At 57.6% G+C, this 26,352-nt stretch overlaps 1 protein-coding gene across 25 annotated transcripts in view; it reads right to left on the minus strand.

The window, feature by feature from the left end:
• NRXN2 (neurexin 2) overlaps window positions 1–22,918 on the minus strand; it is a 106,192-nt gene extending 83,274 nt beyond the window's left edge. For 16 of the 25 annotated variants that reach the window (XM_047691620.1, XM_047691613.1, XM_047691611.1 and 13 more), the window contains exons 1-2: window positions 12,765–13,509; window positions 1,418–1,435 (exon numbers count right to left, since the gene is read on the minus strand). In XM_047691620.1, coding sequence (XP_047547576.1) covers window positions 1,418–1,435; window positions 12,765–13,494 — 748 coding nt within the window. In that variant the 5' untranslated portion in view covers window positions 13,495–13,509. Of the gene's footprint in view, window positions 1–1,417; window positions 1,436–12,764; window positions 13,742–22,698 lie in introns of those variants that run through there. The other 9 variants (XM_047691636.1, XM_047691635.1, XM_047691626.1 and 6 more) reach the window with 1 other exon arrangement.
• Window positions 22,919–26,352: the final 3,434 nt, after the last annotated feature.

The following is a 26,352-nucleotide window of genomic DNA, read 5'->3' on the forward strand; positions in this document are numbered from 1 at the left end:
CTACACACACACTCAGGCACGAGCACAAGAGCATAGAGCGACAGACGTGCACAAAGGCACACGGGCACAACCAGGCAGCCGAGCCCAAGGAGCACATGTGCACACAGCTACACACAGTCTCTCTCTCTCTCTCCCTCTCTCTCTCGCACACACACACACACACACACACACACACACACACACACACACACAGATGGGTGCCTGCCTGCCGGGACCAGGGGAAACGAAGCCACTCAGGGAAAAGAGACATCAGTAAGAGACAAGCCAAACCATGGACTCCACAAGGAAAAATGGATTCCAGCCCACACTCCGGCCAAAAGCCCTCCCCTTCTTTCCCAGCTGGGACTCCCCCATCCTGAGTGTTGTCCCCCTACCCTTCCCCTGCCAGGGCCCAGGCCCAGGGAGCTTCCGGCCTACGTAGAGTCGCAGCATCCCTCCCACTCTCCCGCCCTCTTCCTGCTTCTCCAGGAAAAGAACATGGGACAGGTTTGGGGACCGGATCCCACCTCCCGCCCACCTTGCTGCCTGCCTTCTTCCTGGTGGCCGTGTGAGCTCCCCTGCCACCCAGCCTCCACACCTGACCAGCCCACCGAGTCTTCCCGTCTCCTGTGCACCCCAGAAGAGGACAAGGAGTGGGGCACGCCGACGCGAGAGGGGACAGTTCAGAGACTGACAGGAGCCCAGAGAGAGCCTGGGGAAAGACAGAGACAGAGGAAGAGATCTAGAGATGGAGCCCTGGAGAAAAGAAAGGTTAAGACAGAAACCAGAGAGAGAGAGAGAGAGAGAAAAGAAAGGCAGACGAAACAGCGGACAGGGAAGGAATGGACAGAGGGACTCCAAAGAGGGGCAGCCTCCGGGCCTAGTGCTGGCCCTCGGCCGGGGCCCAGAGAAGAAGCAGACCACCCCTGCCGTCCAGCCCAGGTGTCAGAGAGGAGAAGCTGCTACCCACCTACACCCACACACCCGGGGACATGGCCCCCCACCCTCTGCCTGCCTCCTCCAGACTCAGAGCGGACCCCACCCAAGCAGCCCCAAGACCCCCAGCTGCATGGCCCTCATACACTCCCCCCACTGGGCTGGCCAAGAGTGTCTCCTCACTCCCTCTGGGCACTTAAGCTCCTCCAGCCCTATCCCTTCGTCCTCGCTCCCATCTCCTTCCTAAAGAGGACATGCCAGGCGGCACACTGGCCCTTGGAAAGACCTTCTCTCTGTCCGGCAGTTCTCCCCAGCAAACCAATAAAGAAGGAACAGGCAAGAAGTAGGGCCGAGGCAGCCAAGAGGACCCCCAGACATCCTTCCCCTAGGGGTTCCCCAAACATGGGCAGGAGAGGGAGCCTTCCAGGGGCCAATGACATCCCCTCACAGAGGACCCCGCGGTGATTGACCACCGCCCCAAAGACGAGAAAGCATCACTCACCTTCCATGGGGTGCTCCTCTGTAGGCCGGCGAGGTTCAGGAAAGGGCAAGGCAGAGAGAGAGAAGAAAGGACGGCTGGTTAGTGGGGGTACAAAGGACAGGGCTCCCCGGGGGGGTGAGGAGTTCAAGGTCCCTGAGCCCCACCCAGGCTGAAAGGGGACAGACACGGAGCGGCCATCTGAGTCAAGGCCTCACACACAGGGTCACTCAGTCCAGGAGGCCCTACATCTCCTGTTACATTTCAGGAAACTGAGGCCCAGGGCAGGGAAGTGACCCTCAAGGTCACACAGAGACTCGGGAGGCAGAGCCTGGAGTGGCAGGCAGGCAGGCTTGCCTCTCCCGAGCATGCTCCTCCCCTTCATTCCACGGTGCCTCGGAGACAGATGGGGACACGCTCACACAGGGCTTACCCGAGACACACTCACACTCGGTGACACACTGACACACATAGGCGCTCAGCAATCCGGAGATGCGTGTCATCTCTCACGCAACCCACACTTGAAGCCTTTGCACACACGGATGCCACCACCCACCCCCCCCACAACACCCCACCCCCAGGGGAGAAAAGTCATCCACACACAGTCAGAAGGTCAGAAAGCCCAGTTCTGCCTCAAAGTGCCACGTGACTCCCATCCCATCCGTCACTGGACCTCTCTGAGCCACCTGTCCCTCCTCTGTAAAAATGAGGCGGGCGGACTCGAATGCTTCCAAGGCCCCTCTGGCTGCAGTTCTGTGATTCTAGGGACGAGCAGCTGGGGGAGGTGATCAGAACACAGTGGGCCACACCGGACCCGTCCCTAAGTCCCACTGCAGCCTCTGGGTTGCCAACCCTCACCTAGGGGCTCTGCCTGGGCCTGGGTCTTGACACCAGTGGATCAAGAGAGGTTGGAGACAGTTCCTTCAAAGAAGCGACAACAGCCCAAGAAGGCCGGGCTCTGGTCTGCCCTGGGTGAGGCGGGGTCTCCCCCTTCCCTGAACATTTCTCACACACCCACCTCCTAGGAAGCAACAGGTGGCAGAGAAAAAGCGCAGCCTACAAACGCACAGACCCGATGCGGAAACATGCACACACGCACACGATGCATGCACACATGGGCCTGCAGGTCACGGGACACACACACACAGCTGTAGGGTGCACACTCACTCCCGCAGGCGTGCACCGTCACCTGCCTCTGGCGTCATTTTGTGTCACTTGTTCAGTGGCTCTTAGGGGGTTTGGTCTCTCAGAAACACATACACTGTCATTTATCAGACCTTATCCCACCTCCTTAATACACACACGGAGGCTGAATGCAGAATCAATACCCACACGGTGATCTAAGAGCTAATATTAGATGCGCACACCGCCACCACGCCCTGCTCTCCCTCCGCCGGCTGAGGACTCCACGATGAGCACAGCAGCCCCCTTTCTGTCTGTCCGTCCACCGTCTATCTGCATTTCGCACAAGAAACCTTTACCTATCTGCGCGTGTTATACACACAGAACTGCTTCCACCGGCCAGCTGCACGCCCCCAAAACTGTGTCTACACAGTGTTCTTAAATAAACTGGATCGCATTGCTTTGAGGGCAGGGTTTGCTATGCGGGCTAGAAAGGATCCCCCAGGAAAATCCCTGCGCTCTCACGAGGAGCCTCACGTCTGGACCTCTTTGGCCCCGTTTTGTGCAAACGCCCCAGGCAGTCAGCGCCATCATCTCTCCAGCACCTGTACAAACAAAGAGGCAGGGTGATGTTCTAGAAAATCCAACATGGCTGGTCTTTCAAAAAGTATTCCCACCTGCCACAAACGTGGGCCGCGCTATACCCACGAAGACGCAACGAGCCAGCTAGGTTTGTGGGCTTCGTGAGACTTGCCTCTCCCGGCTTCCGGGACACAGCTCCTGGAGACTCACTGACCTCTCCTTCTGTGAGGCTCTTTGCTTTCTGCTGATTCACCTGCCATCACAGACCCTTCCAGGCTGGGTCCTATGCCTTCCACACTCCTTCCTTCTCCCTGCCCTCCTTGGCGATAGCTCACTTCCGTGGCTTAAGGACTCCCCAGCCTGTGTTTGTAGACTGGGCTTCTCCCCTGGGTACCAGTTGTGGGTCCCTGTCTGCCTGCGCAGCGATTACTCGGACAGCTCCCTGACACCCAAAGTCCAGCACGAAAGCCGCGCTTCTCCCCACCCCTGCAACCAAAGGCCCATTGCCCTGCATTTGGCAAAGGCATTGCATTCAACCAATGCTTCTCAAGCCCCCGCGAGGTGCCCCCCACTCAGCCAAGCTCGAGATGTTGCTAATTAGCCAAGTGGCTGACACCCTACCGGCCCTCAGCAGGGGGCTCACGCATTACCCTCCCAGCAACCTCAGGAGATTGGTGGTGTTACCTACTTCCTGGGGGCAGGGAAGGAAACTTGTCCAAAGGCACAAAATCACCTCTGACTTTGACCCCTGTGCTCCTAGGTCATCCTAGCCCCACCCTTCCCCTCCGGTTTCCTCCAAGAGCCTCCTGCTGGTTGTCTCCCTGCCCATCCCCAACTAGGCTCTCTTGGCCCAGGGGCCAGATACACCTGATGAAATACTGCTGTGATCAACACACATGCACACACACATGCACACACACACACACGCACGCACATGTGCACCTGCACACACACTCGGAACTTTTCAGTGGCTCAAAGCTCTCTTCTCTGTTCTCAACCTATGTCCCCACCTGTCTTCAGAAGAGTTCTACCTGGGCTTCTCACCTCCAACATGCCCAAGATGGACCTCCTAACCCTTCCCTCTCCTCCCACCTGCTCTCCCTGTTCAATGTAGGCATCCAGAAATCAGCCTTGTTCTTTTTTTTTCATACCAATCACCAGGCCCTGTCAGTTCCACCTTCTAAACCCCTAAAAACTAAACAAAACTCCTAGAAATGTTTTTCATCCTTCCATCCCTCCCCCACCACGGCCCCAAAGCCAGACCCTCCTCAGATCCTCTCCCCGGAACACTAATAAGCCTCTTCGATGATCTCCCCCCACACCAGCTTTTTCCCCTGCAATTCTTAGTCTACACACCACTAAAGCGGTCCAACCAAGTCACAACCCTGCTTAAAACCTTTCAAGACTTCCCAGGACACTCCTCCAGGATACAGTCTGATCTTCTCAAGCAAGTCCATTGGAAGTTCACCCATGCCTCCCTCCAAACTCCTTTTCTGTGACAATCCAGGTTCTAGCCACACCCAATGGCTGTTCGTTTCCCTAATGTCCCACATTTCTGCACATACTGTTCCCTTGGCTTGAAAGACCCTTCCCTAGTCCCACTCCTCCCACCCTTAGCTCCCTGAGAAAGCTAGCTCTTGTTTTAAGACCAGGTCAGTATACCTCTGTGTTCCCAATTGGCCTCACAGGCAGGGCTAACCGCCCCTCCTCTGTGCCTGCTCTCAATATGTACATTGTATCATTATTTCACTTTATTGTATCTCCAAGGCGAATTGCGTTTCCATCTCTGCTTCCTGGCTGGACTGTGTGATATCCAAAAGCAAGGACAATGTCTCATTCATCTCTACCTCCAGCTGCTTGCACAGTTCCTGGCTCAGAAAAAGGCATGCTTATGTTTGTTGAATGAATAATCAAAACCACTTCTTACATACTGAGTACTTCAAGGGTGCCGGGCTCTTTCCATGCACTGTTCCCATCTCTCGCCACTACTGCCTTGTCAAGGGATGCTGCTATCACTCTCTCGCAGAGACGGGGAAACTGAGCCTCCTAAAGCAGGAGAAACTTGTCCCATGTCACAATGCCAGTGAGGGGAAAGAGTCAAAATCTGAACCCGAATCTGTCTGGCTTTAAAACTTCCCATGACCCACATTCTTGGCTGGAAGTCAAGACTTTTAGTAGCTGACCTGACTCTACAGTTCTGATCTTATCTCCCCCAAAGTACAACCATCTTGGTCTCCTCACACGCACCCCAACACACCCAACTCCCATCTCCTAGACCTCGCGTTTAGGCTGTTTTCCTGGAGGGAAAGCCCTGCCCGTACCTTTCCACCTCCACAAATCTCACTCAGTCCTCGTTCAATATCTAGCCAAGTCCCACCTCCTTCTTGCAGACTTCTCTAACCACTAGGGTTGATAATCAGAGTCACCTTTATGGATCATGTAGAACAGTGCCTGGCCCATTGTAAAGGATTTCCATATAGCTCATTGTGTCCTTGCAACGACATCATAACCTCCATGTTACAGAGCAGGACATTGAAGAACAAAGTGATTAAGTAAATTACCCAAGCTGACACACACAGCAAGTAGAAAACTTAGATTAGACCCCGGGCCCCCCTTGCTCTTAACCACTCTACCATTTGAGGCTTTCCTTGTGAGTATCTGTCTCATCTCTGGGTTCTCACGCCAGCCACTCCCTGAACCACTCTCTTGAGCCCGGAGCCATCTCTCTCGCAGCAGAAACTGTCAGGCCCACAGGCATCGGATATTAACAGCTGACATAGTGGTTCCACATACGTGACCTCATTTACTCAACTTTCACACACAGAAGTCTTATCAGCCCCACCAGTGGGCGGAGATGGTATTGTCTTGCCTAACATGAACTCGGGATTCCAGCAGACTAGACTCATTATCAAGGACAGTGAGGAAGACCAGAACAAAAGAAAAGAAAAAGTTCTGAGCGGCCACAATGAACATCATTGATGGTGATGCATTAAAAACTATTATATATTTAAAAAAAAACTATTATATAGGGACGCCTGGCTGGCTCAGTGGGTTAAAGCCTCTGCCTTCGGCTCAGGTCATGATCCCAGGGTCCTGGGATCCAGCCCCGCATCGCATCGGGCTCTCTGCTCAGCAGGGAGTCTGATTCCCTTCCCCTCTCTCTGCCTGCCTTTCCGCCTACTTGTGATCTCTATCTGTCAAAAAAATAAATAAACCCTTTGAAGAAAAAAAAAAACCTATTATATCCTCGTAGGAGAGGCTCTCAGACCTTACCCAGAACCCACTTACCAGTGGTGACCCACAACCCCAACACACTTGGGAATGCTGATTTCCAAGTTCACGAATGCAAGGAGATGTGGGCTGCCGCATGACAACCCTTCCTAAGGACGGAGGTGGAAAAACTCGGGAAAAGCTAATCTAAGAACTATCCAAATACAGCAGTCAGGCATCATTTCAGGCAGGGACAAGCCTCAGTGAAGGAACCACAGTATGACAGTCCAACACCTAAGGAGAATCACGACATCCTGAGTCATCCGGAAAAGGTTAAATCACTTTCCAAATATTATGCTCGGGGAGGCAGAGAGGTGTGCGACATATCTCGGGAAGATTTCCGTCTGAAATGCTTTCAGTGTTGGTGAGTTGTGGATTTTAATGGGATAATGCTCCACTTTCCAGGGTGAGTTTCTCCCCCAGGGCCCCGGAAGACTGAGATTTTACTGATCGATTTCCACTGCACTCTCTCGGCGCTGGGACAGCTACTGGCAGACACGGGAACACCCTCATCACGTCCCGACTTGAGGGAAAAGCTGTGACCTGAAGAACTGGGAATGGTTACTGGCTTCTGATGAAACACCTTCCCTGATGACCCCCAATAAACCACACGCAAAAAAAAAAAAAGCCCACACGCGAGTAATGCGCGACACAGCTGGCCTATTGCCTGAGCTTTGGGAAGCAGCGTGGACAACAGTGGGGGACAACTGGCCCCTGAATCACGTTGGGGTTCAGACCCAGGCAGTGGCATGAGGATAAAATGAGAAAAAACATTCTCCTCTCCACCTGTGGGCTCCTATGACGTCTCCTCACCTTCTCCTTGGCCACCTCCTCTGATTCCAGAACTACAAATATTCTCTCTCTCCACGCACGCCCCCGTGGCACCCAGGTCTCCATCCACAGCCCCGCCTTCAACGCAAAGCTCTGGTCTCACTTTTCCAACAGCCTGGGTGTCTCTGTCTAAGAACACCAAGGGACACCGCAATTCAACACGTGCACGATATGGGGCCCAAGGCTGCTCCCCTCCCACCGCCCCCCTTTTCCTTTCACCCCTCCGCTGCAAAGGCCCAGCCCGCCGCCACCACCGTCCTTCCAATCAAACCTGAAACCACATCCCCTCTGCCTCTTCTCTGAGTCCCAGAGCTTCCATCCCAGCAACAGCTCCCAAACACGTGCTCCTCCTGCTGTCACAAAGGCCACCACCCTTCGTTGCCACTCCCCAAGCCCAGCAAGATGCGGGGGCCCCAGATCTCTCTCCTGAACTGTCTCCCAACTGACTTCTCCACTGCATAACTCTGCCACCCATAATCCTTCTACAGTAGACTCCCAGCTTCTGATATATAGCTTTTATTACTATATCTGCTCAAAACTGTGGACCCTTGGGGCACCTGGGTGGCTCAGTGGGTTAAGCCTCTGCCTTCGGCTCAGGTCATGGTCTCAGGGTCCTGGGATTGAGCCCCTCATCAGGCTCTCTGCTCAGCAGGGACCCTGCTTCCTCCTCCCTTTCTGCCTCTCTGCCTACTTATGATCTCTGTCTGTCAAATAAATAAATAAAATATTAAAAAAAAAAAAACTGTGGAGGCTTAGTGGCTGCATTTGCCAATACTTGGGACACAGCATCCAACAAATGTTGGTTGAATGATTTAAGTCAAAACTCCAAGACCTGGCTTCAGCCTGCTTCTCCCGTGTTAGGTCGCTCTTGTTTCCTTATATTCTTGGAGTCCCCTCTACGGACGGGCCGTACATGTCCCTCCCTCCCATGCCTTTGCTCCTACCAGTGCCTGTGCATGGAGTGGCGCCCTCAAACCAAGCTTACTCATCCATGGTCAAGGTCAATCCTCAAAAGCATGCCTTTTATTACCAATCCCCGCCAACTTGTAAAGCTATCCCCTTCCTTGCAACACCGGTAGCACCCTGCTGGCAATAGTAACTACCCTCTACTCACCACTTTTTATGTATCAGACATTCATTTAATTCCTACGACAGACCTGCGAGACAAGCCTGCTCATCTCCATCTGCAGGTAAGGAAAAATTCGTCTGAAGGTTAGGCACTCACCTGATGGCTTGAGCCTGGTGAGGGCAGAAGGTCAGGTTGAAATGCAGACCTGACACTCAGGAGTCCATGCTTTGATCACTGAGCTGCACCGTCTTGCTGCATCTCTTTGGGCGTATACCACGGTATTTTTTTTTTTTTGAAGATTTTATTTATTAATTTGTCAGGGACGGGGGAAGCAAGCACAAGCAGAGGAAACATTGGGCAGAGGGAGAAGCAGGCTCCCCATTGAACAAGGAGCCCATCGTGGGGCCCCATCCCAGGACCCTGGGACCGTGACCTAAGCTAAAGGCAGGCACTTAACCGACTGAGCCGCCCAGGCATCCTGATACCACACGATTTTGTGCCTTGTTCTTTTGCTGGTGTTTATTGAGCATTTTCTATGTGCCAGACACTATTCTATGCACTTGACATGAATTAGCTGATTTAGCTCCCATAACTCTGTAAGGTAGACACTATTATGGCCCCCATTTTCCAGAAAAGGAAACCAGGGCAGAGAGAGCTAAAGTCCAAGGTCACTGGCCCAGGCAGGGCTGCATAATCCATGCTCTTTCCCACACACTGGACTGCTTTTTTATCGGCTTCACCAATTAAACAGTCACCACCCAGAGCAGCATCTTATTCATTTCTGACCCTCCCCCTTAGCCTTCAACACGAGGCCTCACACAAAGGAGGCCTTGATAACTACTTACTGAATTCAGTCAGCAACCACCATAAGAAAGACACACATAAATAAAGGGGCATCTACCTCCCTGTCTCCTTGCTTCACACTTCTCTACCCCTGCCACTCCGTCCCACACGCCTGTGCCCCCATTCCACTTGAGGGTGGGAGGGACGGGAGGAATTCCCATGCAAATCCCTGCCCGGTGCCCTGGGGACTTCAGCCTGGCTTTGACAGATTATCAGCACTGGGTCCACACACTCAGTCACTTGAACTTGGCTCTCTCTTCAATTACCTGTGGCCAGACAACTCTCCCTCCCCCCGCCCCAGAGAAAAAAGAAGCACATTTCCTAACAGGGAGGTTCTCAGTCAATGGGTAGGCCCAGACCCAGGAAGGCCTGGGTTGGGGGGTGATTCCAGAGCACCCACAAATCCATATGCACACCAGATACTGAAGGCAGATTGATATGTCTTGCCTGTAAGGCTAAAAACTTTTTTCTAATGTATCTTTGATTAACCACAATGGCAAATATAACATCGAAGTCATCTAAAAGCTTTCCTGAATTCATAGTAGCTTTGAGTCGTCCCTTTTCACAACGGACAGATATAAAAATAACTCCTATTTGGAAAGGGTATTATGAATTACTGACATTTTTAAATGCCCACAATCTCAAACAAGCTGAGCCTCCCTCAAAGAAGATAATCACCAAATGACAGTAACTTCAGAGGGAGATGTGGGGACTCTGGGTCTCTCAGCTCTGTCTCAGGGATGAGGAGCCAGGCCTGTTCCCCTTAAAGTCTTTCTCCTCAACCCCCAAGCCCAAGGGTGGGAGTTTGCATTCCTTTCCTCCTCGGCTGGATGAGAATGTACCAGAAGTGTAATGAGCACAAGATATTACAAAAGCTGCCCAGGAAATAGGAACAAATATAAGGAGAGGGAATGAGGTCATGGGGTGGGGAGAGGGATGCAAATCAGCAGGGCTGTCACTGTGCCTGTCACCTCCAGACACCGTCAGTGTTTACCACCCTGCGCCCACCCACAGCACATATCTGAAAAATACGCATTTTCAGATACCCATTCAGCCTCACCCAAGCCTTTATTTTCCCCAATACTTATTAATATCTCTTAATTCATCCTGCAAATTTTTTATCAAACACCCACTAAGTGCCTGGTACTGTATTAGGTACAAGGAATATGGAGAGGCATATCCCCGCCCCTTTATCACAGACAAAGTGCCGCCCCTCCCTCAAGAGCTCCCAACACACACACACACACACATACACTCAGAGACAACCCTGCCCTGACCAGCTGTCTGACACCCACCTAATGCCCCCTTTCCCTCTTCTTCATGACTCTCATACACACACATACATGCGCGCGCGCGTGCGCACATACACAATGGGTCAAATAGGCAGCTGTCTCTCCCAGCTCCAACACAGTTAACATAAACATTCATCTCATTCACACCCAGCACACACATATTATACACACACTGTCCCTCCCACACACAGGTACCCCAACACACCTCAGACACACAACCACACAACCACACAACCCATATTCAGAAGCACACACCTTATTTGGCTCACTGGGAGCCTCTGGCCAGTAAATCCTTTTGGGGACTGGACACAAGGGTCTGACTGACCAATGTGCCTCTGGCTGTATTTTTCATACGCTCAGGCCCTATTCTGCCAGTGAGCCCAAGGACCGGCTACTACAACCTCTCCATAGCTCGAATTCCCTTTCCGTCAAGTTAGATGGGTGGTTCATCCTGGTTTGTTTTGTTTTGTTTTAAGATTTTATTTATTTATTTGGCAGAAAGAGATCACAAGTAGGCAGAGAGGCAGGCAAAGAGAGACAGGGAAGCAGGCTCCCTGCTGAGCAGAGAGCCTGATGCGGGGCTCGATCCCAGGACCCTGAGATCATGACCTGAGCTGAAGGCAGAGGCTTAACCCACTGAGCCACCCAGGTGCCCCTTCATCTTGTTTTCTTAGAAAGACTTGGAGGGGAAAGGTCATGGAGATCAGAGAATCAAATTCAAAGTCATGGAAAGAAAGATTTCTTATGGAGTTCCAGGCTCTTACTGAGGTCTCCCATTAAGATAGATGCAGGCGGGTACTCATTTGTATACTGGTTACTCTCCTGGGCCCTGCAGCTCCTGTCTGTAAACCCCACTCTAGTCAAGCAGACCATTCACACGTAATACACAATGCCAGACTCCCAGCCTCTGTGTGCAGCCGAACACACAAAGACACACACTTTCACAGTTTAGAGAGCACTTGCATTCCTTGGAGAAAAGGTGAGAAGGTGTCAGGTTAACTTAATACACACAGTTCCTGAAGATACAGTCCACAACCTTATGCAAATAACCCCACAAAAGCAACCCAAACAATTTCCTTAAGGATTCCTCTACCACAACCACAGATACACTGTCAAAATACAGCACATCCCAAACCCAGGGCCACACGGGCAGCCTCGGCTCCTCCCATGGCTGCGCACATGCTGACAGCCAGGAGGACACCCATCCCCAAAACAGTCCCGCTGCCGCACTAGTTTGAGGGCACACACACACACACACACACTCTCCAAAAGTCTCTACCTCTCCAGGGAGGGGGCAGACACACACACACACAGTGGCTAGGTGGCCAACAGCTTCTAGGGGTCTGGGGCAGAGGAAGCATGCCTGCCACCACGGACCGGGGTCAAAGGAGATGCCCATCCTAGTCCCCAAACTGATGGGGAACATCTCCTCCACCGCCCCACCAGACCAAGGTACAACAGGTGCCTTCAAGTCCCTCCTTCCCTGTCCCCCTGAACCACAGCCCTCAGGGACCAGGCCTGGCGCCACCCCCACGACCTGTCCCCTCATCTCACTCAGCTCCTCCCCTCAAAGCCCGGGAGCTGGTGGAAGCTCTCCCTCCCTGAAACTTCCCTTTCCGGGCACAACCTGGCCGTCCCCACTGTTCCTCACCTGCCCCAGCTGCGTGCCCTCCTCCCCATGCCCAGGTCCTCTTCCTCCCGTCTGGCCCCTGCCTCACCAGCCATACTCCCCAGGCTTCACTCTCAGAAATTCTCCGATGGCCCCAGCAGGCAGCACCTGCTTCGCTGGCCTGGGCCCGCCACGCCCCCGCCTCTGTAGGCCCCGCCCATACCGGCCCCACCTGCAGCCCTTCAAGCCCCCCCACCTCACCCCACCCCACCCCCACCCCCGGGCAGACCCCTCACCCTCCCGACCTGCACACCGCCTAGCCTTCCAGGTTGCACCCACAGTAGATCTCACAGCCCCATAGTCCCCGCCCACAAAAGCCCGGCACCCATCCTGTCGGCACACTCCCTCACACACCCCCACACACACGACCCACAGACCCTCAAGCGCTCGGACCCTCGGGCTCCGGCCAGCCCCTTACAGGACCAGACGGCACAGTACTACCCACAGACCGCCCTGCACAGGCCACGTCCACACAGGTCACTGGCTAGCCACGCGCCCCCTCTCCTCAGGACGGGCGTCCTCACCCCACCCCTCGCAAGGACACGCCTCTCGACCCCGCGGGCTGGCTCAAGCTCTCACACGTCCTTGGCCGCAGGCAACCCCCCCAGGCCATGAGTGACCCTGGGACCCTGCGGCACCGGCAAGCCCTGGCTCCAGAGCCCAGGCACCCAGCAGCGGCTCCCCCGGGCTCACCTTCGCTGCAGAACTTGCCGCCGAAGCCTGTGTGGCTGCAGTCACAGCCCACCTCGCCAGGGGCCAGCACCGTGCAGAGGCCGCCGTTGGCACAGGGGTTGCGCGCGGGCGCGCACAGTGGGTCGGCGGCGGCGCCACGCAGGCCCTGGCTGCCCAGGAGCGCAGGGGGCCGCTCGCCCAGCTTCAGGTTGGCCAGGAGGCCGCGGAAGGGCGGCTCGTACTTGACGGTGCTGAGCGTGAGCGCCGAGAGGCGCACGTCGGGCGGGATGCCGCCCACGAACAGGTCGCTGGCCACCTGCATCTCACGCCTCTTGGAGCGCACCTCCGCCGCGCGGGCCTCGCCGTCCACCGCCAGCGCCGTGCGGCGCGCATCGCGGGTCAGCAGCACCATGTGCCAGCGGTCGTCGGCCACTGGCGTGTCCAGCTGCAGCGTGGCAGGCTCGGCGCACGAGAGCGTGAAGCGTAGCCGCAGGCGCCCGTCCACCAGCAGCAGCTCCAGGAAGTCGCAGTCACCACCGTCGTCCAGGTAGAGCAGCAGCGCGCGCGTGGCGTTGGTGCGCAGGCTGAAGCTGAGCTCGCCGCTGCTCGCCGCGCCCGCCCAGCGCGCGTAGCGAGCCCACTGCCCGGGGCCGCCGCCGAACTCCAGGCCGCCGGCGCCCGCCGCCAGCACCAACAGCAGCAGCAGCAGCAACCGCGGCGACCGCGGCCGCCACCGGCTCCCGGCCGCCATGCCTCCGGCGGCCCCGGCCCCGCCCGGCCCCCGGCCCCGCTCAGGCTTCAGAGCCGCGGGCGCATGGGGCGGGGAGGGGGCCGGGCGCCCCCCGCGCCGAGCGGGGCTCCTTCGCTGGCTCACAGTGCCATGGGCCCGGCCGCGGGGCGAGGCACAGAGGCCCAGGTACCGGCTTCCCGGGGCGGCGGTGGCGGCGGCGGCGCCCCTCCCCCGCTGCGGGTTCCAACGAAGGATGGGGGAGGGATGCCTGTGGGGGAAACAGAAAGGAAAGGGTTAATGAGGGGTTCGGAGGAGGGGAGAGGGTTAAGGAGGGGATCATCGGTGCTGACTCCCCCATCACACCAGCAAGCACTCAATTGTTTCCCTTTAGGACTCGAGGAGCCGGCCCTACCCGGAGAGGGTCCCAGAGCAAGAGACACCACCACCGACGACCGTAGGACTGGGGGCCCAGCCCTTGCAGAGTTATGGCGCTCATTAAGGTAATTATTAATTTGAGATGTGGGCGGGTGAGTAGTAGCATCTTAAAGTCCGGTAGGAGCCCAAGTCGGACGCCTTCACCCTCGCCTCCCGTCAGGACCAGGGCCAGTTCCTGTGGGTGAGGCCTGGAGACGCTCCACCAGGTGGCGACCACTCCCCCGCCCCGCCCCCGCCCCTTTCTCTCTGAAACACCCAACGCCTGGGTGACGCTCCCACCACCAGTCAGCCAGTCTGGGGCTCTCTCTTCAGCTCCTGTTGCTGGATAATGAAGTTGCTAAATAATTCATTGGGATCAATTAAATGCCAATTCGTCAATGGGATCACTGGGTAACCTGGCTGAGAAGGGGGCAAGGGAGAGAAGCCAGCTAGGACCCAGGCATCCAGGCCCCAAACCCTCTCCAACCATGCAAAGACACATGTCTCCAAATGCCCCCAAACAACACTCACCTCTTCCTGGGCCCCAACCCCACTGCTCACCAGCCCAGATCCTTCCAAAACCTAAATGTCTGTCAACGTCAACCTCCAGTTCCCAGTCCTCAGCCTCAGGCCCGGCCCTGTACCTGGGTTCTCTTCACCCCTCAGTTCCACCTCCTCCCCATTCAGGGCTGGGGGAGCCACCAGGAGGTAGGCAGCCTTATTTACATAAAATTGCCTTTCTGAAATGATTACCCTTGTAACGGGCTGTCAGAGAGCAATTTATACCCCACACTGGGGAGGGAATTTGCATCTCGTTAAACTCCGAGTCGTAATTATTTATATCCAACAACCCTCCTGAATATTGCATTGATTTTATTTTGGGGAGGGAGGAAGGGAAGGAGGTGGGGAGAAGCCTGGGAGAGAAGCAGGGAAGGGCCAAAGTTTAGGAAGAGACAGGGAAAGACTGAAGTTTGAGGGGTGGAAATCACAGGAAGAGCAACAGAGACAGAAGAGTAATGGCCTGATGGGGAGAAGAGGAAAGAGACTGTAGAGAAAATTAATCCTAACAGCATTTGTCAAGGCCCTGGATATCGGGCCTTTTTACAAATGGCATTTTACTAATCACTCTCAGAAGCCCCGCTATTCCCACTAACCACTGGGGAAGCCCTCATAGAAAGACTAGAGACTAGCCCAAGGTCACACAGCTCGGTCAGCAGAGAACTGGGACTTAGATCCTCATGTGTCAGACTCCAGTCTCCCCACGAAGGACACAAAGTGTGGGGCAGCCTCGGGTGTAGCTCAGGGCAGCGGGAACCCGAACAAGAGAAGAGGGGTGAGGCAGAAGTTCGGGTGGGTGCAATTCCCTTCTCCATGGGAGAAAGCTAGGGGCCCCCTAAAAAAAACATAGCAGAGGAGTGAGGAGAGAGTCACAGGAGGGCAGGGATGGTTGGAGTGACATGTTTGCCAAAGGAAGAAGGGGCATAGAAAGCCTAGGAGAACAGCGGGAGAGTCTGGGGAGCCATCCCCAAGAGACCCTCAAATCCCCGTTCTCAGGTCCTTCCTTCTGGCTTCTTCTGACCGTTGCCCCCCCCCCCCCCGCCATCACTACCACTCCCCAGCCAGACCCACCGGCATCAGTGGGGACTCAAGTGTCTTGCCTCACTGCCCCCCCAAGGGCTGCTCCTTCCCAAGCAGGGGACAGAGCAGGCAGACAGCCCCTCTCCCTGTGAACACTGTCCGGGCTATATATAGCTTTGTCACTGCCTCTCCTCATTGGGTAATGGAGATAATTAACATGCGCGAGCTAATTAGCCAATCAAATTAAATACAGCACCTGCTCCCAGGCTGATTGACGCCCTTACCCCCCCACACACATGCACCCCCACCCTGGCCCAGGGCAGGGAAGGGGACCCTCAGGCTTGGGGGAGGGAAAGGCCAAACCCCCTCTTCTCCAGAGGGGGCAGGGAGACCCCCAGCGGAGGCACAGGCCAGAAGACCAGAAAAGTGACTGGTCCTTCCTCTCTCCCTCCCCTTGCTGGGGTCTCAGTCTCTGACTGGCCCAGCCTCTCTCTGCCTCTCTCCCAACCCCCACCCCCACCTCTGGACACATTTTGGGGAGGGAATTAATTAGCTATCGATTTCCACTAGCAGAGGGAATAGGATTTCGTGCTGCTGTCCACTCGCCCCTCAGCTCAGGAAAGGGAGGGGATTAGCTCCCCTGCCCCACCCCGAAACCAAGTCCCTCTGTCATACTCACATCCCCCACCCTCCAGGGAGCTGGCAGAGGGCTTCTTACTGAAAATGCCTCCGGGGCTGGGTCTCCCTTGTTCGGGAGGCTGGCACAGCACTGATCAAGTGGAGGTCGGTGAGGAGGCCCCCAGAGGCTGGGCGGTAGACACCTGGGTCCTAGGAGCCAGAAGGACTGTCCCTGGAGGCCAGTGGGGGTGAGGGGAGGTAAAATGCATGAGAGTCCGGGAGGGGATGACTCCGCGGGGCGCGTGTGCCAGGCTGTGGAGGGAGAGTGTGAGTAGGGAGCGGGTACTGTGCTGAGAGGCAGCTGTGGGGCAGAGACTGGGCCTGGACGGTGTCTCCAGGGAGGGGTGAGGGCAGCAGGGTCTGGGAACCAGGGCCCCTCAAGACTCATTACTCATTCTCCCCACAGCCCACAGCTCCACAGCCCAGGCCAGGCTGGCTCAGTGCCGGGCACAGGGGCTGCCGGCCTGGCCAGGAAGAAGCCCCAGTCCTCCCCGGGTCCTCTCTGCAGGGACCCAGAAACCCTTGGGGCAGCTGCAGGCTCGGGAGACAGAGATGGTCCCAGAAGGAGGATATGCTAAGCGGACACTTGGGTCCCTTCCACCCCACCCCACCCCACACTTCCCTGGGAAACCTGCTGCTCCCTCCCTCCCCTCCCCTGGATGAAGCTTCTGCTGACCCAGCCTCCAACCCCGCCTTCCTCCCAGGATGCAGGGGTTTCCTGCAAACCTAGGACCCACTAACCTTCCTCTACTCTTGGCACACGGCTCTCGGGCCTCAGATCTCCTTGCACAACTACATCAAGTAAATGGTTCCCCTGGAGTTGTACAGGGCAACGGCCCCTCCCCCACTGAGAGCCCCCTGCCCCCACCATCCAGGCACTGCTCCCCAAGACCCACTTTTCTTCTCCAATGCCCACTGTCCGTGCAGGGACAGAGGCCAGAGCAGCCTCGGGATATCCTGTCGGCTGACTGACGTCAGCGCAGTGCACACTGCCAGCCATGGCTGGCCCCGGGCCACTGTTCCTCTTGGGACCTGACCTCTCCCATGTTCCCTGGGACTCTGCACCCAGTCAGCCTCCTCGCGCCTCCTACCCACAGATGGCCCCTGGAGCCTGGAGCCGGTGGGGAGGGGAGCCGCGGGAGCAGGGGGCGTGGGGTGACTAGGCTCCTCTGAGAGGCCTACTCTCTCACCCACTGAGCCCTCTCCCACAGACTCTTTCTAGGCCTTTCTAGGCTGACAGCCGCCTTCTCATCTCCCACGGCCAGGCCAGTGTCACGTGAGCTGTAACTTCTGGGCTCTCCAGTTGCGCCCAGCACCTGGCTGGACAACCAGACACACTGTCTCATCTCACCCTCAGTTTCGGGAGTTTGATGGGCCACCTCATCACCCCAGGCTTCCAGAGCTTAGCAAGATAAATCCATTCGCCCAAGTGCCAGTGCAGGTAAGGGGTGGGCTGTCTCCAACGCCTATGGCCTTCCTGTAACCTGGTCCTCTCCACAGGCCACAGGGAAGGAAGTGTTGAGCTCGGAGTCCCCCTTTCTCTGATGGGGACTTCACAGGGGCCATTACCCTCTCCAGAAAACCCAGACTGAGCCTGCCCCCGGGAATGAGAACCGCAGAACTCAGAGCTCCTGGAGTTCAACCCTCTTGCTTTCTCTGAGGTGGAAACTGAGTCCCAGAGAGGGGCAATGACTGACCCAGGGCCACCCAGCTGAGCAAGACTAAAACGAAGGTCCCTGGCCTTCCATTCTAGATGCTTCCCACTGTACCCACTGTTCCAGACCTGGGCCTTCCGCCTGACCAAAAGCCTCAGCTCCCTCCCCGCCCCCCACCTCCCCATGACCATCAGGGCAACCTGAGCGAATAGAGGCAAATTCCAGGAGGACAGAGAGTCCGTGCTCACTCTGGCAGAGCCCCTGGCCAGGGGCCTTCTCCCCACACCCACCCACCCCATCTCGGGCCACCTCGATACCATACGCACGCGTGCGCACGCACACACACACCTCCAGCCATGGGAATGCCAGCCTCCCTCTGGCTCTCTTCGCCTCACACCAGCTCCCTCTCATGCCAGCTGGGAGTGTGACAGCAGGGGCCTCCCCCAGGCGCCAGGGAGGAAAAGCTGGGTTTGCACACATTCTGGTGGCCCCAGAAGGCAGCCCGTGGACAGGTGGGAGAAGTGCGTGTTAGGGGGAGGGAGATTTTGGCTCGAGCTAAAGAGAGGCTTGCTGGCAATTTAGAACCTCCAACAGTGGAGTAGGCTGCCTCCGGGGGGGTGGTGGTGAGTTCCCTTTCTGTGGAGGTGTGCGAGCGGAGCAGAATGACTATTGCTCAGAGCGGCTCAGGAGGGGGCCCTGGGATCCTATGGGAGGGGCCATCACACTACTTGAGCCCTAAGGTCCCTTTCAGTCCCAATGTGTTTTTTGGAGGATCCCTTCTCCTCCCTAAAACCGCAGGCAGGCTTGGTGGGCCACAAACAGTTCTGATCTCCCTCCTCCGCTCCCTCCTTCCAGCCCTGATGACTTTTTTGGGGAGACCTAGAGTGCGTTGGCATCTGGCCTCACCTTAGCAGCCGGCAGGAACAAAGCAGTGATCAGAGGCACTCACCCCGGAGCCTGGGTTCAAATACCACCCCTACAGGCTGTGTGACTTTGGGCAAATTACTTAGCCCCTCTGGGCCTCAGTTTCCTTACGTGTAAAATAACGGTAAGACTGGCGTTGTCCAAATTAAGAGTTAATATATGTAAAGCACTTCATGACAGCGCCTGGCATAGCCTGAATGTGTTGTGTTAATGATTACATTTAAATCTCCTCATCTCAGCATCTTGCAATTTGCAAAACTCCACGTGTCTCGTGTTTCCTTTGATTCCACCAGGCCCAGTGAGGGAAGCAATCAAGGCAGGGCTTCTCACTGCCCCCTTTTGCAGATGGGGAAACACACTCAAAAGAGGGAAAGGGACCCCCCAAGGTCACAGAGTTTGGAGGTAGCAAAGTTGGGACTCAAGTTTTGCTCCCTGGGCCCTCCCCAATTCTGTTGGGCACCTCCTCCTGCCTAGGAAGGTGGGACAAGGTCTAAAGATCAGAGGGAGTCCCATAGTGGCACCACTAGAAGTGAATGTCATACACATGGCGGCCCCCTGAGTGGGTCTCTGTGCACGTGGAGAGAAGCATGCTGGGGGCTGGGCATAAGAGGCAGCAGCTCAAGGCACATAGAACGAGGCTGTTGTCAGGTGTGGGGCTGAGAAATTGGGTGGGCTGGGGGCTGAGGTCTGTTGGAATGACTCGGCAAAGTGGGGGCTGGGGCACGGGTGCCTAGGAGCCTGGGGGCAGACAGTGGGAGCACTGAGCTCACCCCAACGCCCATCCCTGAGCTGTGCACAGCTGGGAGACACCGACCTGGGTGGGCACACCCCAGTGATGCAGAGGGAACAGATGGTTTCCAAGGGCAGCCTTGTGAGTCAGCAGGAGGTACCTGGGTCAGTTCCTAAAGGTACCCAGGACAGGTGTGTGCACACGCGTGTGTGGAAGGCTACATGATCATGATGGAATCAGCCCCCACTTGCCGGCGGCTCGCTCCGGTCCTGACAAATACAGGAGGTGAATTTCAGAGCGCTTGGCCCAGAGCCGGGTTCACGGTAGGAATGTGATGCATAAAGTTGTTACCATTATTGGTCCCTTATTTGGTCCTTGCAAGAACCCCACAAGATAGGTACAAGGACCCCCCATTTTACAGATGAGGAGCGGAGGCTCACTGAGGGGCAGAGCGGAGCCCACATGGCACCCCCAGGGTGGTGGCAAGAAGGCTTGGTAATGGCTTGGGTGCCACAATGCTGGCTTATCTGTTGAGTGAGTCTCTGAGCCCCACGGGCCTGCCTGCCAGTGTGGATGGGGCCGGGCGGGGAGCCACCCCGACAGATGGAGTGGCAGGGTGGGCGGTGTGTGAGACACATGGTCTGCGTCCCCCTGGGGGCTGAGCTCAGAGCTGGGAATGAATGGACAGCATGGCCCCTGTGTCAGGCAGGGGTAGGGCCCCCGAGGATTAGTGGAAGGGGTGGGATGGGAGTTCCTGGGGAAGGCCAGGTGTAGCTGAGTGACAGGGAGGGACTGCGGTAGTGATCCGGGAGGGGTAGGAGGGCCTGGGGCTTGGGGGGGTGCTCTCTTTCAAGGAGCAAAGATATGCGAGTGAACGAAAGTGAATGAAAGTGGGGGAGAAGCTTAGGGGGTAAGCCAGGGCATAAAGGGTGTTAGTGAGCATAAGTGTGTGCCGGAGTGCACACACACACACGCACACACAAAGGCCTGAGGCAAAGTGGCACCATGACCCATGTGATGCTGACTGGGGCAGGGGGGTGTCCAGGAGGGTGTGTCTGGGGGCAAGCATGTGTAGGGAGGAGTGCAGGTGTGCTGACTTGGCTGCGTCATCCTGGGGAGGTGAATGGGTGGGCGGGGGGCCGTGTGTGTGTGTGTGTGTGTGTGTGTGTGAGGGTGAGGGCTGACAGTGCAGAGCTGGGGCTCTGGGGGCAGGTAGGGGCCAGGCGTGTGTCGTGTACAGGAGCGCAGGGCACCTGGGGGATGTCTCGGAGGCAGGCAGCGAGGTGGCAGTCTCCCCGGGTGGGGAGTGTAGGCGGGGTGCTGCAGGGAGGCGTATTGTGTACGCAGGTGTGTGTGCCTGTGTAGGTGTGTGTCTGGGTGGGTGCCACCGAGTGTATGTATCAGTGTCAGCTTGTCTGTGTCACTGACAAGGGCGGGCAGGAGGGAGCAGCTGGACCCGGGCAGAGACGGAGAGCTTCCCAGAGAGGTCCCTAACAGCACCCCAGAGCCCAGCCAGCCTCTCAGGAGCCCATAGTGTGGATTCAGCCCAAGCTGAGAAGCCAGGACAGGACCTCGACTCCTGGAGAGGGCTCCCCAGCCACCCAGGGACCACTGGCCTCTGCCTGTCTGTCAGTCCCATCCACCCCTGTGGCTCTGAGGAGAGGAGAGGTCTGAGAACACTTCCCCCAGCGGGAATGAAGGAACACCCACCTAGACCCTTCTGCCCTGCCCTCAGGAAGAGCCAACCCAGCCTCAGATGCCAGCATCCCCAGGGGCGTCTCTGGAGGCAGGAGGACTTAGGGACTAGAGTGGCTGAAGCACCCACAAATCCGAAGGCCTCACAATTAACAGACCAGCCGACCTCCCTCCACTCTTTCTTCCTTCTGTCTCCTTCCTCTCTTCTACTCCTCTGGCAGAAGATAGAGAATGCAAAACCCCCCAAGCCTCCCAAAACGAATACCCAGACACAAGGCAGGTGGCCAGAGGCAGGGGCAGGAGTGAGTGGGAGGTCCTCGCCCACCCCACCCCACCCCACCCCCAACACATACAAAACCAGGGGTGTATGGAAACCCGCAAAGCAGTGGAGAAGACTGGACACCCAAGACCCACCCCCTAAGGCTTATTCCATCCCTCCAGGTCTGGACCACTACCCCTTTCACCTCCAGACACCAAGAAACAATCCCCTCCCAGCCCTTGCTCATTCAATGAGGCACGAAATGCCTTCACCCAGGACTCAGGTGGGGGTTAAGAGTAAAGAAGACAACCGCCCTCTGAGAAGCCCATTTCGTCTCCAAGGGCCCATCAAGGGTTCAAGGGCTCACACCCAGCCCAAAGAACCCAGGGCAGATGGTTCCTTCAGCTGGGGGAGAGGCCGGGACATGAGAAATGGTCCCCTCCTCTTTGGGGGTGGGGGAGCCAGCCCAGGGCCCTGCAGCTGCCTCTCCCTGCAGCGCTCTCTGACCATAACCCCGTCGCCGCCCCCAGCGCATTCCACCCCAGCACAGCCCCCTCCTACTGATTTCCCAGTCTCCCTCTCCATCGCCCCCAACCTTCCCCGCAAGCTTCCGCTCCTCTCCCTCAGGCCCCCCCATCTTTCCCGGCTCTCCACCAGCACAGACCCATCTCCACCTCAAGCATCTTGGCACCTTCCCCTCTGCTCCCTCCCGATAACCTCCTCTCCCCTTGGCTCCCATCCCCCAGTAAAGCCTGGTCCTCCGTGGTGCCCCCCAGTTTGAAGCCCTTGGCCTGGCCCCTGGTCCTTCCTTGCCTCTCCACTTCTCTCTTTCCCCTCTCCAGAGCCCTCTCCTTCACCCACCAAGCCCAGTTCCTCACTGGTTTCTCCCCTGCAGACCCTTCGGAGCACAACAGCTTCCCAGCCCCTCTGGACGAACACTGCTTCCAGCCCTTGGGGCTAGCACAGACTGGGGACCCCCCTTCAGAGCCTCCCTCCCAGCCCTCCGGATGCCCCTCCTTTTTGCCCTATCCCTTCCCCCAACGACCCTCCCTCCCACCCCTCTCCATTCACCCCTGCTCAGGGCCAGTGCCCCTTCCACAGGGAGCCTCCGACCCCCAACCCCCCTCCCCAGCCACTTAGCCTCCTCGCTGTCACCCAGCCAGCCCTCTCAGCGCGGCAGCGCCCCCGCCCCCCAATCCATCCTTCCTGCCTCCCCCGCCCCTCCGATCGCTCCCCTCCCCCGATCCGCTCCCGCCCCCCGCCCGTCTCCGCCGCAGCCCCCCCCCCCGTACCTGGTTCTAGGGGCAGCAGGAGCTGGAGGGTGGGGATCAGAGCCCCAGGGTCGCCCCGTCTCCAGCGGGTGGCAGAGCCGGGGCCAGCGGTGTCGGCCGCCTCGCGCCTCTCTCGCTCCCCGCCGCTTCCCCGCCCGCCTGCTCGTCCGCCCGCCCGCCCCGCCGCGGTGCCGCTCGGAGGAAGATGCTCTGCGAGTCAGGGCGGCTGCTCCCGCCGCCGCATCCCTGCAACACCGACTGACGGCAGCATCAGCACCAGTGCCCGCCCCCCAAACACGCGCATTGGGCCACGCTGCGCTAACGGACGAGCGGAGCAGCCAATGCGAAGGCGCAGAAGCCGCCAGTCCCGCGGCTTCACGGGCCCACCTCCCTTCCCTGCCAGGGACCCAGGCGTCCCTGCCCCAGGGCATCCGAGCTCTTCCCCGCCTCTCGCGGTCCTTAGCCCTGGCGCCGGGGCTCCCAACCAGGCAGACCCCCAACCCAGCCACATTGTCTTTTCTGGCAACCCAGACGCCCTAGCCTCTCCCTTATTGGGTCGGGCTCTTCGGTCCCGCATCCCTCGGCCGACGGCCCCGTGTAGCAGCGCCCAGGACTGGGACGTGCCCAAGGAGAGGCTGTGGGCCCCGACTTGGGGCACGGAGGGAGCAGGACCAGTGAGGGACCCGGGTCGCAGCGCCCTCTACTGGTTATGCCCAGGGCGGGCCCAGGCTGTCGGGAGCCTAGGGAAGGAAGACCAGCCCGAGACCGTGGGGGGCTTTTTCCAAGCCCTTAGCCTGGCCTCCGCCTCCCACCGCCCGAGGACGCCCTGGCTTCCCCTAGAACTGAGGCGTGAGGGTCTCTAAGGAAGGAGGCAGTCGGGGAGGGAAAGGCAGCGATGATGGCGGGCTTGACCTAAGGGCTTGGGGTTTCCCAGCGCTACCTGATGGGAATCCGAGTTTGGAGCCTGGTTCCCAGTCCTGCCCAGAACTCCGGACGTGGGTAGGAGCAGGTCTGGGGGCAGAGGCGAGGCTGCACTTTGTCTGGATCCCTGAAGGAATGCTGGCAGCAGCTGGGTCCTCTGTGTTCCTCCCCGCAACCGGGAGTTTCAGAGTGAGCGTGGTGCTGGGTGGAGGCCTTCCCTGTGAGGACCCTGAATGTGCGCGTGGATGAGTGTGGGAGGAAGGGGACACCCCTTCACTCACTCAGCCAATCAAAGGTGGACCTGGCACCTAGTGTGTGTACCACAAAGTTGGACACTGGGCTTCTGAATGAGGCTGTGTGTGTGTGTGTGTGTGTGTGTGTGTGTGTGTGTGTGTGTGTGTATCACACCATTCTGCCACCTCGCCCAGAACCCTGATCTCTGTCGCAGGGGCCATGATTTGCATAGCCCGTAGTAGGTGGTGTTTCTTTAGCAGGAGGTAATGCATGCATGGGCACACAGCAGCACACTCACAGCCATGCACACCTATCCATGTGCACACAGGCATTCCCAAAGAGACACACAGGGACAGTTGCAGAAATGCCCCACTGCAAGATGGGCAGTGATCCCCTTGCCCATCTCCTGTGGGCAAGACCCCCACAGGAAGCACACGCTTGCCCAAGAACATACACGTACGTATACAAACTTGAGCACACAAGCGCCAGCACACTCCGAGGTAAATGCACGGGGCCAGGGGAACAGGGCTCACAGAGGGCTGGCTCACAGGGTCATTCCGCCCCCACAAAGCACTTTGCACAAAAGTGGCCAGTTACAGAGAGTAGATGGGCGAGGATACCCACGCACAAGTGGTCTTCCTCTCCGGACTGTGTGGGGGAGCAGGGGACCCAGACTGCAAGGGGAAATTTCTAGGGGTCTGGAAGAGCTATCCCTAAGCCAGCTCCCAGACTTGAGGCCCATGCTGACCATGGAAAGACCCTCAAGCTGGCTCCACCAAGGCCACTAGAGGAGTCAGAGAATGGGAACTGCTGAGTCAGGGTCTGTAGATGTGAAATGGCCTCTCTGACCCCAAAGCCCACTGCCCTACCCATCCCCCACTGCTCCTCTCCCCGCAGCCTACACACACCACACCACCCCCCCCACACACACACATACACAGACATGTCCAGCCAGGCACCAGGACACAGAGAGACAGGCGGACAGGGGCAGGGACTCAGAGACTCTCACAGACCCTTTTAGATGGGTGTAAAAAGGGACAGGAGGGCAGGGGCAGGGAGAGATGGAAGAGTGAGCTTCTGTCTCCTGTCCCTACCCCAAGCTCCCGGGGCCACCTTTGCCCGTCAAGGGCAGGAAAGGTCACCTGGTAGCTGCTGTGTCTCCAGCCCCCCCTCCCAGCTACAGGACCGTCTCCCCCCAAGGTCCAAGGTTCAGGCGACCCAACGTAGCTGGGACCCACCACCTGAAGGCACCCCTCCCCAAAGTCACCCACCCAGTGTGGCCCTTCACCCAGGCACAGTCCAGTGGGGACCCAGGGTGGAGGGAAAATGCAGCAAACAGAGCGTGTGCATCTGTGCACACACACACACACACACATATGCAGTGTGGAAGCTTCTACATGACATTCACACATGCAACCGTGAAACGACAGTCACACGTGACCCTCCCTGGCCAGGGCAGACCTTGGGCACACATCTGCATACACACACACACACATATGCTGGGAATAGGCTGGGCTGGGGCGGAGGGCTGTAGGGAGGGGAGCCGACCAGGCTGCAGGGGTGGAGGCGGCACAGAGAGCGAGCCGCTCTTCACAACACAATCCCCGTCTGTTGTTATAGCAACTCAGCCCCCAAATCGTGAAACGGATATTACAGCCTTCAGAGGGGGAAGGGCCAGGAGGGGGCTGAGGCCGCTAGAGGGGGGGACTTGATGGGGGACACGGGGACACTACTGGGGGGCCTGATGGAGGGCGGTGCTGTGGCTGAGAAGTAACTGGGCGGGGGTGGGGGGTGACCTCAATGAGGAGTTGGTCAGAGAGCGGGGTCTCAAGGGGAGAGGTGGGCATGGGGTCAGGGAACCCGGAAAGAGGGGCTGAGGCCATTGCTTCACGGGTGGAAATTGGGACGCCCAAGCCTCCACCCCCAGGACAACCCACAGCTGCTTTAGGATACATCCCAGGTTCAGGGGTGAGGAGGTATCTCCCCCTTTCTCTGGGGGAAAGGGGGGCTGCTAGAGTCTGGCCCAGCTTCAGAACCTTTAGAAGACCCCTCAGCCCCCCTCTTCACCCAGACCAGCCTTAGAAGCAGCCTTAGCCTTCCTCAGGTAGCGGTGACCCCCAAAACCTCTGTGCTGTAAACTCTGGAGGGAAGGGCTGGGCTGGGAGAGGCCACAGGAGGCTGACAGCAGGATCAATATGCATTTCCTCTGGAAGTAACTGTCCTTCCGGCTGGCAGCAGCACAAGGCCAGGAGGCTATAAGCTCAGAGTGCACACCCTCCCTGAGGCATGCAAGCCCAGTGAGAGCTACCGGGGTCTGAGCTGCCCAGGGTCCCACCCTCTCCCCTTCCCCATGGCCGGCACTCCCACCCTCTCTTCCCCATGATTCTCTGCAGTGAGGTCCCCATCACTGGAAGGATTCAAGCTAGAGCTGAGAGGTCACCTGTCAAGCAAGGGAATTTTGGCTATGGGCTGAAGGCTATGGTTATCCACAACCACTGGACCCAGTAATTCTGGAGCAAG

This window comes from Lutra lutra, chromosome 10 (assembly GCF_902655055.1).
Source record: "Lutra lutra chromosome 10, mLutLut1.2, whole genome shotgun sequence".
Taxonomy (NCBI): Eukaryota; Metazoa; Chordata; class Mammalia; order Carnivora; family Mustelidae; genus Lutra; species Lutra lutra.